Below are 12,655 nucleotides of genomic sequence, written 5' to 3' on the forward strand. Positions count from 1 at the left end.
AAGATAGGGTCTCGCTTCGTCACCCAGGCTGGAGTTGGAGTACAGTGTGCGATCTTGGCTCACTACAACCTCTGCCCCACTGGTTCAAGCAGTTCTCATGCCTCAGCATCCCAAGTAGCTGGAACTACAAGCATGCACCGCTATGCCCAGCTAATTTTTGTGTTTGTAGTAGAGATGGGGTTTCACCATGTTGGCCAGGCTGGTCTCAAACTCCTGGCCTTAAGTGATCCACCTGCTATGGCCTCCCAAAGTGCTGGGGTTACAGGCATGAACCACCACGCCTAGCCCTGGCATAGATGTCTTTTTTTTTTTTTTTTTTTGAGACAGAGTCTCGCTCTGTCACCGGGCTGAAGTGCAGTGGTGCTATCTCGGCTCACTGCAACCTCCGACTCCCTGGTTCAAGCTCTTCTCCTGCCTCAGCCTCCCGAGTAACTGGGACTGCAGGCACGTGCCACCATGTCCAGCTAATTTTTGTATTTTTAGTAGAGACGGGGTTTCACTCTGTTGGTCAGGATGGTCTTGATCTCCTGACCTCATGATCCGCCCACCTCGACCTCCCAAAGTACTGGAACTACAGGCGTGAACCACCGCGCCCGGCCTAGATTTCTTGATGAATGTCTCCTGATGGGTTCTGAAACCTGGCCTTGTGTGAGGATCACCTGGGGAGATTTTGAACAGTTTTCTAGGATTCATTGTAGACCCCAAAAAGAAGCAAAAGAGAAACTTTGTTAACTGCTTTGCCAAGAGGCAGGTGTGTACATCTGAGCCGTGTGACTGAGCACTGGCTGTACACAGCAGTCTCCTAGTCTCCCATCTCCTCTCAGGACTTAGGTCAGTGGCCTTCTGCTGGGGCCCAGGGCCCATCTCTCCTGTTAATGCTTGCAGAGCTGTTAAATAACCATCCCTCTCTGCCATGCTCCACACTTCGCCCTGGAGTGGGCATCAAGCTCTGGACTTGAGTTTGGGGCATGGGTGTTTTCCATTTTCAGGAGCTGGGTGGCACCCCTGAGCTCTTTCAGTTTCCCTCTATACACTGAAGTCTACTTGGGCTCAGAAGTGGACCTCATTCTGAGAAGCATTGCTCTCTTTCTCCTGCACCACCTGCCCTACACCACCTGCCCTACACCACCTGCCCTGGTTGGGAAGCCTGCTGTCCCCATCAGGAGAGGGAACATGTGAGCTGCCTGGCACTTTCCCTTGAACTCTTCTCTCTCCGTTTGTCAGCGCGGCACCGTTAGCCCTGAGCAGCTGATTTGGGCTGCTTCTTGCTCTGAGCAGAACTGAAACAAACCTTTGTGGGAGTGTTATTTGTAAGCATCTGTCATTCTTGGCTTTGGTTTTCCTAACTCTGTTCTAGAGCTGGGCTGCTCTTGTGGTTTTTATCAGGTCCTTCTGTCATTTGTAACATCCTTTTGAATTCTACTTCTTGGAGTTTACATTGGTTTCCTTCAATTCCTTCCCCATTTCTTCACTATCAGGACCATTCTCAGTTATCGGGGCACAGTTTTGCTTGAGGGTTTACAACCATCTTGAGGGTTTGAGTCATCTGGCCTTTTGAGTCTCAGATATTCAGATGGAACTGATCTCTGAATACCTCTGAATGTTTCCAATTTTTCTTCTTTTTTTTTTTTTTTTTTTTTTTGAGACGGAGTCTCGCTCTGTCGCCAGGGCTGGAGTGCAGTGGCCGGATCTGGGCTCACTGCAAGCTCCGCCTCCCGGGTTTACGCCATTCTCCTGCCTCAGCCTCCCGAGTAGCTGGGACTACAGGCGCCCGCCACCTCGCCCGGCTAGCTTTTTGTATTTTTTAGTAGAGATGGGGTTTCACTGTGTTAGCCAGGATGGTCTCGATCTCCTGACCTCGTGATCCACCCATCTCGGCCTCCCAAAGTGCTGGGATTACAGGCTTGAGCCACCGCGCCCGGCCTCCAATTTTTCTTCTTTCTTCTTCCTTTTTTTTTTTTTTTTTTGGAGATAGGGTCTCACTCCAGTTGCCTTGGCTGGAGTGCAGTGGTTGTAATCTTGGCTCACTGCGTAGTCTTGACTGCCAGGGCTCAGGTGATTCTCCCACTTTTTACCTCTCAGCTTCCCAGGTAGCTGGGACCACAGGCATGCACTACCATGCCTGGCTACTTTTTTTATTTTTTATTTTTATTTATTTATTTTTGAGACAGAGTCTTTCTCTGTCACTCAGGCTGGAGTGCAGTGGCGCAATCTTGGCTCACTACAACCTCCACCTCCCGGATTCAAGCATTTCTCTGCATCAGCCTACCGAGTAGCTGGGATTATAGGTGCCTGCCACCATGCCTGGCTAATCTTTTGTATTTTTAGTAGAAATGGGGTTTCACCATCTTGGCTAGGCTGGTCTTGAACTCCTGCCCTCGTGATCTACCTGCTTTGGCCTACTAAAGTGTTGGGATTACAGGCGTGAGCCACCGCGCCCGGGCTGTATTTTTTTTTACTAGAGACAGTGTTTTGCCATGTTGGCTAGGCTGGTCTCGAATTCCTGGGCTCAAGCAATCCACCCGCCTTGACCTCCCAAAATGCCGGGATTATAGGCGTGAACCACTGTGCGCAGCCTGAATTTGTCTTCTTGAAGTTGTTTTCCTCAGTGGAGGCATGATTGGCATTTTGGGCTAAATAGTTTCTGTCCACAGGGCTGATCTTGTGCAATGCAGGTCTTTTAGCATCCTGGCCATTCATAGTGCCTGTGGTTCTCAGTGGAAGCTGTAGAGGATGTTGGGAAATTGGGGTGGGTTGGTCACAATGCCTGGCATCTGTCTGAAGGTGAGGGCCTGGGAGGCTCAAGTGCAGAGTCGTACCTGGATTCCCGCAACACCCTGTTAAGAAACTTTATGGGATGCTCATCCTTCTCTGAAGATGTCAGGACGTGTTTGTTTGTTTGTCTGTTTCTCTCACTTCTACCTTATAATCAGTCCTTCCTTGTTGGTTAGAATTATGTAAAGGAGGTTGCCTCTTCTGTCTTTGGAGAGCTTAACTTGACGGCAAGTTAAGTTAGGAGTTTGTCTGATAACCCTGCTTTGGATTCTCTGAGCTTCCCAACCCTACTCTCATTAGCATCCTCAGGGTTACCCATTCTTCTTTCTGGCCAAGTGTGTGGCTCACTCCCATGGCAGTATTGCTTTTCTCTTTGTCTGTGGATCCCATGGATTTCCTTGATCCCAAAGCACCAGTAAGTGTCCTTTCTGCACCCCTGCCCATAGTGCTCCTCACTGACTGCTTCCTCTCCTTTTTCTTGAGCAAGATACAGTTTTTCACTCTCATGTTACAGTTGAGTTCCATCTTGCCATATTTTTGTAATTCTTGTGGAATTTACTTTGTGTTTATCACCCATACTTTTTTTTTTTTTTTTTTTTGGAGACAGTTTCGCTCTTGTCGCCCAAGCTGGAGTGCAGTGGTACGATCTTGGTTCACTGCAACCTCTGCCTCCCAGGTTCGAGCGATTCTCCTACCTCAGCCTCCCGAGTAGCTGGGATTACAAGTGCCCACCACCACGCCCGGCTAATTTTTGTATTTTTAGTAGAAATGGGGTTTCACCGTGTTGGCCAGGCTTGTCTCAAACTCCTGACCTCGGGTGATCCACCCACCTCGGTCTCCCAAAGTGCTGGGATTACAGGCATGAGCCAGCGCACCCGGCCATCACCCATACTTTATACTGTTGGCGTGTGGATTTTTGAAACCATAAACTATATTTACAGATGTTAAAATTTGTTTTCTCCCATAAATGTTAGATATCTTCACTGTTGTTTCTTCTTTTGTTAGTTGTCTAGTTTCTTTTTTTTTTTTTTTTTTGAGACGGAGTCTCGCTCTGTCGCCCGGGCTGGAGTGCAGTGGCCGGATCTCAGCTCACTGCAAGATCCACCTCCCGGGTTTACGCCATTCTCCTGCCTCAGCCTCCCGAGTAGCTGGGACTACAGGCGCCCGCCACCTCGCCCGGCTAGATTTTTGTATTTTTTAGTAGAGACGGGGTTTCACCATGTTAGCCAGGATGGTCTCGATCTCCTGACCTCGTGATCCGCCCGTCTCGGCCTCCCAAAGTGCTGGGATTACAGGCTTGAGCCACCGCGCCCGGCAGTTGTCTAGTTTCAAAGTTCTATCTGGCCATATTTTTTTCCTATCTGTATTTGGTTTAAAACATTTTGTTTGCTAGGACTCCAGCCTTAAGGGACATGCATGCTATATTCTGTCCTTAGCCAAGAATCTTACTCTAGTGTCTTGAGCCAAGGTCAAAAAAGCCAAACATTGGAATTGTATTTATAGAAAATCCTTCCCACCCCAGATTCTTTTTTCCTGCCAAAGCCCCAGCTTCCCATCCACCCACCAACCTGGTCATTAAGCACATATTTGAGCACCACTGTGAGCTAGGCCCTGGCAGGACCGGGGCTTCCTGATCCCTGCCTTCGTTGAGTTTACATTCTATTTGGAGAGTGGAAGGAGGTGGCAGTGTGGGTGTGAAATGTCTTCCCCTTCCTGAGTCTGCCCAGGCTTCATGATCCCCAGGGGAGCATTTCTGATGAGTCCTGTGAGCAGGAGGACCAGGTAGCAGCTGGCAGGTTGGAGTGATCCCTCAGGTTCCGTACATCCTTATGCAGGGAAAGAGGGACCTCATGCAAGTGGAGAGGGGCCAGGCCACCCCATTCCTCACTGCAGGAGGGTTGCAGCCCATGCTGCTAACACCTCAGGGAGAAATGGATCCGTCATGTCTCCCAGCAGTGCCTCTTCTCACCACAGGCACAGCCTGTGAGAAATCCCTGTGTTCAAGATACACCCACTCTTGCTGGACCAGAATTTCTGGGGCTGGGCCCAAGTCCAGGTGATTGTGGTGGGCAGATTAGGGTGACAGGCAGGAGCATCCTGTGGGGAGAAACTTGTGCCTGTTGCCTGCTATGAAGCACCAGTGTGTTCCACCTCTTCCGTGTGTTCATTCAGCGCGCACTCCCTCTCTGCTGCTCTGGGCTGGGCGCCCAGCACATCTTCCTACTCATAACCAGTAACCTGAACTCTGGTTCCCCCTTCCTTGCAAATTGTTTCCTTCCCTGCCTGTGTAGCCTCAGGGTGCCTTTTAAACTACCACTGTGTGATGGAAGTATGAGCTTTTTGGGCTTGATGTGAGGGCTGATAGGGAGCCCCCATGCCACTGTGAGTTGAAGCACCATATAAGGAGGTTCTGGAGGGTGCTGGAGCTGGGCCAGAGGAAGCAGCCTGACAAAGGAGGCAGGGCTTAGCTGGATGGTGCTCGGGCTGAAGAGGAGGTGCCTGACAGGTGTGGAGGCAGCTGTTGTGCCACTGGATGGGAGGCTGGGCTGAGGTGGGTTGAGTGGCACTCGTGTGTCAGAGTGGAGGAATGTTGGCGAGGCTGGTGTGCTGGCGGGAGGGCATGCTGGGTGGCTTGGGTTATAGCACCTGCTAGGCATTCATTGAGGTGTTGGAGGCAATGGGAAATGTCAGGCTGGTGCACAGTTGAAAAACAGGTGACAGTTCTGAAGACATCTCAGGCAGGACCCTGAAGTCGTAAAGTTGTGCTTTCTGGGTGAAGTGGCACTTGCTGCATTGACTGTTCATACACCAATAACCCCACATATTTGCAAGGGGTCCTGTTGCCCACAGCATGGCTTCCCCTTCCTTTTCTGCATTCTGGGTCTGTTTTGCAGCTGAGGAAACTGAGGCTCAGTGAAGGTTTCCCATCCCCACCCCACCCCCACTCCCTCCCCAGTCCCAGACTGGATGGTTCTCTTTGCTGTGTGCCCATGTTGAGGTGGAGTCCTTCTGAAATCACACTTACAGCATTGGGTAGAAAACTGGATATGTGTTTTGTGTCTGGTTTGTTCCCAGTCCCCAGTTTTATTCATCTTTAGGTTCTCAGCATCTGATGCCTAATCAGTGCTTAATGAATCTTGATTGGAAGGTATCAGGTGTACAGCACCTCGGTATAGCTCCTGCCACGTGTCTGCCCTATGCAGGGTGCTGAGGGATTTCAGCAGGCATGATGACCAACCCAAAGAGGAGGTGGTAATCCACAGAAGCACAGTTCCCCCTGTTGTGTTTAGGGGGGTTCACTGAGGTGGGGACTTGTCTTGGTCTGGGGCATGGGTAGAGGCAACGACTTTGCAGAGGGGACCGCCATGGCAGCTCCATGCCTCCTTAACCACTCCAAGCACAGTTTAGTCCTCACTCTCCAATTTTGACATTGGCATTGTTGGTACTTGGTTTAATTTGAGGGCATCAGGAGGGATCTTAATATGTGGTGCTTTCCCCTATTTGACACCCCTTTATGCTTTGTCAATCAACAGGAGCTTGAAGAAATCCGCAAATGTGGGATGAAAAACTTCCGTAACATCCAGGTTGATGAAGCTAATTTATTGACTTGGCAAGGGCTTATTGTTCCTGTGAGTATTGAACACTTCCACTTCCTACCAGATTATTCTTTAAGGTGATGTGTGTGCTGTTGGGCTTGTTTTTCTGCTCCTTAGTAGGCTCTTAGTCTAGGCAGCCAGCAGATACACAGAAGTGGCTGTCGCTCTAGGGTGATAAGGTAGGGAGTGTAGCCTTGGGTCCTGAGTAGAGTCACATCTTGGCACTGGTTTTGTCAAATTCAGGGGCTCTTGAGCTTTGCAGATCTGTGGACACAGAGAAAAGGAGTGTGTCTGTGCTCCTGCTCTTTTCCTGGCTTCCCTGGCCTGGCCTGATGGATCAGCAGGACCTTCTTCTCTGAGCTCCTTGGGAGGGGACAAGCATTCCCCTCTAGATACTTTGCTTTCTCTCTTGGTTTTGCATTCATGTCTCTAACCCTTTGGATACCTGTATTTCGGGCTTTATTCCTGGTCCCCTCCAACCTGTGCCTTCCATTTGTCTCAAGTCCCGTTTCCTAATTGCCCACGTGTTCCCCTCACCCCATGTCTTTTTCTAGGGCTTATGCCTCCAGAGTCTGCCCCCACAGCCCAGTTCCCCCATCTTACAGACTTCTGCCTTCTGATGGGCTCAAGCCCCTCCTAACAATGGCCTTCCCTGGAACTTATCACCCTCTTAGTGTCTACTCTTTTCTGCATCCTTTCATCCCCTCCCCTTCAAGAGGCTTGTCTTATAATTAACTCCAGTTTGCAGTCCCTCTTCCTCTCCTGAAACCACATCACACCCAGCCCACGGGCTGCCCCCACTGTTGTCACACCTGTAGCTCGGCAGCACTGGCGTCATGGCCTTTGCTTGCCTCCTGAGCTTTTGGAGTATGGGCAGCATTCCAGGCCCCAGTCCTGTGACCAGCCTGCCACTCTCTCTTGTCTTGCCGCTCCTTCCTCCTCACTCTTAAACGTGGCTCTTGTTAGTCTCCTGCTGTTCTCCTGTTCTGTTTTGTCTCTGGGGACCCTACTACTTTTAGCATCATAGATGATTATGCTGGACGTGAAGGATTCCCACACCTGTCTCCATTCCTGCCTTCTCCCTGGAAGCTGCACCATCTTTCCACCAGGCAGCCTCACTTGGTCGTTGCGTAGCCTTCCAGCTACCCCAGCTCACAGCCCTTGTCCTGTGTGAGTGCCCTCCTTTCCTGTTCTTCCTCATCCACTCACCTTCACTCTTTCTTTTCTTTCCCACTTTGCACGTCTGAGCCTCAGGCCCTTGCCCTGTGCCTAACCCTGTCCTGTATATAATTTTTTCTCATGGGTGGATTGGCTACTTTGCCAAAGCAGAGCATGGAACATGCTTCCTCCTATAGATGCTTTCTTCTTGATGCTGGTTATAAGGTCATGCTTTTTTTTTTTAAGTCTCTGAATTTGATCAGCAGTTATTGGATTTGTAGTTTATTTCCATAATCATTGAGATAACTGAGGAAAGATATGCTTTGTAATGATTTAGTATGCTCAGAATGTTTAAATCTGGGAGCTTCCAGTCTGATTTTGAAGATGAGTCCTTTAGATTTCTTTAGGCTTGATGGTGTTAGGGCTCAGGGCAAAGGGTGTGGGTGGCAGAGACACCTCTGCATGGGAGTGGTTGGCCTGTCAGTACAGCCCTTGCCTACTCTAGGGACCTGAAGATGCCCGGGACCATCTGACATCTTGTCCCTTTTCTAATTGGGATTCTGTAGCCTACCGAGCAAAGAAGTGAACAGTTAATCTGTGGCTCTTTGGAAAATGATAAAAATGAATGGAATGGTTTTAAATGGTAAGGCTTGGGCAGTCTGGCCCTGAGAGTTTAGTGGCCTGAGAGCCTGCTGGCTGGCTCCAAGGGTAGACTGCTGCTGGGCATGTTCTGCCCCAACTCATGCAAAGGCCTCCCTCTGGTTTCACCCTGGCAGGGGCTGTGGAGCAGTGGGCTAAGATCTTACTAGGCCAAAGGTGGAGGCTGGCTGGTAGAATCCCAGTGCGCTTGGGCTGAGGCTCTGGGAAGCTATCCAGGCCAAAGTTTCGCCTTGGAGACAGTAAGCCACAGTCAGGGCTGCTCTTGTCCCTGTGTATACCACTTCTTCTTGGTCCTTTCCATTGCTGTCTTCCAGGGCACCTAGGTTTGTATGAGGAGTGTTTCGACGAAGTCTTCTTCTTTCTCCAGAGCAGTTAAGGCATTCTTGACATCTGACATCCCCAAGGTCCACACTTGTACCCCAACCTGGGCCTTAGGTCTTCCTGCATTGGACGGACTGGGCCGGCATGGGAATCTACTATACAAATTCACCTGAGGTCTGCCCAGTTGGGGTGAAAGCAGAGCCAGGTCGATGAAGGCATGGCAGCCCAGCCTGGTCATTAGTGGAGGGTGCTATCCTTGGGTAGCCACTTAGTGATTGCCCTGGTCGTAGTGCACAGAGGAGGGCAGGTGGGAGGGGAGGCTGGGGAGGTACTTCCTAGAGACTTCATTGTTGCCAATGCAACTCAGGTCTATTCCCTTTAAACATTTGTTTTTTTGTAATTTTTTTTCATCAAAGATTCTAAGGTAACGTCTAAGGAAGAAAATATTACCCATAATCACATCATCAAGAAATTCAGTTACGTTTTGGGTATTGCCCTTTAGGAACTAGAGATATGGTGGTGAACCTTCTTGAAGCTTCTAGCCCAGTGAACGTGTTTACTCTTAACCTTCAGCATACTTCCTCTCAGCCTTTTTTCATGCAGTTTTTTTTTTTTTTTTTAATTGAGATGGAGTCTCGCTCTGTCGCCAGGCTGGAGTGCAGTGGCATGATCTCTGCTCACTGCGACCTCTGCCTTCCGGATTGAAGCGATTCTCCTGCCTCAGCTTCCCAAGTAGCTGGAACCACAGGTGCGTGCCACCACACGCAGCTAATTTTTGTATTTTTAGTAAAGACGGGGTTTCACCATGTTGTCCAGGATGGTCTTGGTCTCTTGACCTTGTGATCCATCCACCTCGGTCTCCCAAAGTGCTGGGATTACAAGCGTGAGCCACTGCTCCTGGCCTTCATACAGCTTTTAATAAACCATTTCATAACTTCATAATAATGTTTTGTTATTTTGAGGCAGAGTTTTGTGCTAATCACCCAGGCTAGGGTGCAGTGGTGCGATCATGGCCCATTGCAGCCTTGAATTTCTGGGCTCAAGAAATCCTCCTCAGTAGCCAGTAATACAGGTGTGTGCCACCACACCCAGCCAATTTCTTTTCTTTTTTCTTTTTTTTTTTTGAGACGGAGTCTTGCTCTGTTGCCCAGGCTGGAGTGCAGTGGCATGATCTGGGCTCACTGCAAGCTCCCCCTCCCGGGTTCACGCCATTCTCCTGCCTCAGCCTCCCAAGTAGCTGGGACTACAGGCGCCCGCCACCACCCACGCCCGGCTAATTTTTTGTATTTTTTTAGTAGAGACAGCGCTTCACCGCGTTAGCCAGGGTGGTCTCGATCTCCTGACCTCGTGATCCGCCTGCCTTGGCCTCCTCCCAAAGTGCTGGGATTACAGGCATGAACCACTGCACCCGGCCGCCAATTTCTTTTTATTTTATTCCATTTTATTTTATTTTTTGAGACAGTCTTACTCTGTCACCCAGGCTGGAGTGCAGTGGTATGATTTCGGTTCACTGCAACCTTAGCCTCCTGGGTTCAAGTGATTCTTATACATCAGCCTCCCGAGTAACTGGGATTGCAGGTGTGTACCACCATGCCCAGCTAATTTTTGTTTTTGAGACAGAGTCTTGCTCTGTTGCCCAGGCTGGGGAGTGCAGTGATACGATCTCGGTTCTCTGCAACCTCCGTCTTCTGGGTTCAAGCAATTTTGGCTAATTTTTGTACTTTCGTGACTGGGTTTCTCCATGTTGGCCAGGCTGATCTTGAACTCCCGACCTCAAGTGATCCACCTGCCTCAGCCTCCCAAAGTGCTGGGATTACAGGAATAAGCCATTGGGCCCATTCTATAACATCTTAAATTCCCACTGCAAAGGTTCCAGTTTGTCCACATCCTTCCTAACATTTGTTATTTTACTTTTTACGTTACAGCCATTCTAGTTGGTATGTAGTGCTGTCTCATTGTGATTTTGCTTTCCGTTTTCTTCATACTAAGGATGTGTAGGTTTTGTTTGTTTTTTGTTTGTTTTGAGACAGGGTCTCACTTTGTTGCCGAGGCCAGAGTGCAGTGGCACGGTCTCATCTCACTGCAACCTCTGCCTTCAGGGTTCAAGTGATTCTCCCACCTCAGCCTCCTGATTAGCTGGGACTACAAGTGTGTACCACCAGAGGCGGCTAATTTTTGTATTTTTTGGTAGAGACAGGGTTTTACCATGTTGGCCAGGCTGGTCTCGAACTCCCGACCTCAAGTGATCCACCCACCTCAGCCTCCCAAAGTGCTGGGATTACAGGCGTGAGCCACCGTGCCTGGCCTGATGCACTAATGTTTTAAATTTTTTAATTTAATTTTTATTTTTAGAGACGGGGTCTTGCTCTGTCATCCAGGCTGGAATGCAGTGGCTCAGTAATGGCTCACTACAGCCCCAAACTCCTGAGTTCAAGCAGTTTTCCCAAGTTGCTGGCACTACAGGCACATGCTGCGACACCCAGCTAATTTTAACTTTTTTTTTCCTGTAGAGACGGAGTCTTGCTGTGTTGCTCGGGCTAGTCTTGAACTCCTGGGCTCAGGTGGTCCTTCTGGCTTGGCTTCTGAAAGCTCTGGGACTTAGCAGATGTGATCCGTCACACCTGGCCTTAAATTTTTAATAAAGAAGTCCAACTTACCTATTTTTAATTTTGTTGCCTGTACTTTGGTTTGATTTTTAAGACACTTGCCAAATCCAAGGTCATGCAGATTTTCCTGAGTTTTCTTCTAAGAGTTTTCTAGTTTTAGCTCTTAAATTTGGATCTTTGATCCATTTGTATATAGATTTTTCTTTTTTTGTTTGTTTGTTTTTTGTTTTTTGTTTTTTTTTGAGACGGAGTCTTGCTCTGTCGCCCAGGCTGGAGTGCAGTGGCTGGATCTCAGCTCACTGCAACCTCCGCCTCCCGGGTTCACGCCATTCTCCTGCCTCAGCCTCCCGAGTAGCTGGGACCACAGGCGCCGGCCACCTCGCCCGGCTAATTTTTTGTATTTTTAGTAGAGACGGGGTTTCACCGTGTTAGCCAGGATGGTCTCGATCTCCTGACCTCGTGATCCGCCCGTCTCGGCCTCCCAAAGTGCTGGGATTACAGGCTTGAGCCACCGCGCCCGGCCTTCTTTTTTTTTTTGATACAGGGTCTCGTTCTGTTGCCCAGGCTGGAGTACAGTGGCATGATCACGGCTCACCACAGCCTCAACCTCCCAGGCTCAAGCGATCCTCCCACCTCAGCCTCCGGAGTAACTGGGACTGAAGGCATGAGCCACCACGCTCAGCTTATTTTTATATTTTTTTGTAGAGATGGGGTTTTGCCATATTGCACAGGCTGGTCTTGAACTCCTAGATTCAAGCGATCTGCCTGCCTCAGCCTCCCAAAGTGCTGGGATTATAGGCATGAGCCACCATGCCCGGCCTCATTTCTTATTTTAATAATATGAGTCTTTTCTCTTTTTCCTTTCATCAGTCTGGCTAAAGTTTTTTCAGTTTTGTTGATCTATTCAAGGAAGGTTTCGTTAATGTGTGTGTGTGTTTGTGTGTGTTCTACTTTGATTTGTCTCCTCTGTGCTCACTGTTTACTTCTGTATCCTAGGATTGTGTTCTTCCTCTTTGTTCCTTCAAGTGTCTAGTTAGATTATTGACTTCAGACCTGCTTTTTCAGTGTAGGTATTTAAAGCTGTAGATTCCCTTTGAGCACTACTTTTGCTGCATAACTTCAGTTTTGGTATGTCATTTTTGTTTCTCAGGATATTTTCTAATTTCCCTTGTGATTTCTTCTTTGACCCATTCATTGCTTGTTAGAGAGTACGTTTAATTTCCCCATAATTGTGAGTTTTCCAGTTCTGTTATTGATTTCTAGTTCCCTTTCTTTCTCCCTTTCCCTTTCCTTTTTTTTTAAAATAGAGATGGGGACTGGGTGCAGTGGCTCACACCTATATTCCCAGCATGTTGGGAGGCTGGGGTGAGAGGATCGCTTGAGCCTAGGAGTTCAAAACCAGTTCGGGCAATATAGCGGGACCTCATCTCTATTTTATTAAAAAAAATAATAATAAATGGGTTCTCCCTGTGTTGCCCAGGCTGGTCTCAAACTCCTGGGCTTAAGCAGTCCTCCCGCCTCGGCCTCCCAAAGTGCTGG

At 49.0% G+C, this 12,655-nt stretch overlaps 1 protein-coding gene across 1 annotated transcript in view; it reads left to right on the top strand.

Annotated features, from left to right (window-relative positions):
• The window catches only part of UBE2L3 (ubiquitin conjugating enzyme E2 L3), a 64,473-nt gene that overhangs the window by 27,539 nt on the left and 24,279 nt on the right, over positions 1-12,655 (top strand). Inside the window, 1 exon segment of the mRNA XM_023197943.2 lies at positions 6,309-6,404. Within this exon segment, the coding sequence (XP_023053711.2) occupies positions 6,309-6,404 (96 nt within the window).

Source organism: Piliocolobus tephrosceles, chromosome 19, assembly GCF_002776525.5.
Source record: "Piliocolobus tephrosceles isolate RC106 chromosome 19, ASM277652v3, whole genome shotgun sequence".
NCBI classification, from domain to species: domain Eukaryota; kingdom Metazoa; phylum Chordata; class Mammalia; order Primates; family Cercopithecidae; genus Piliocolobus; species Piliocolobus tephrosceles.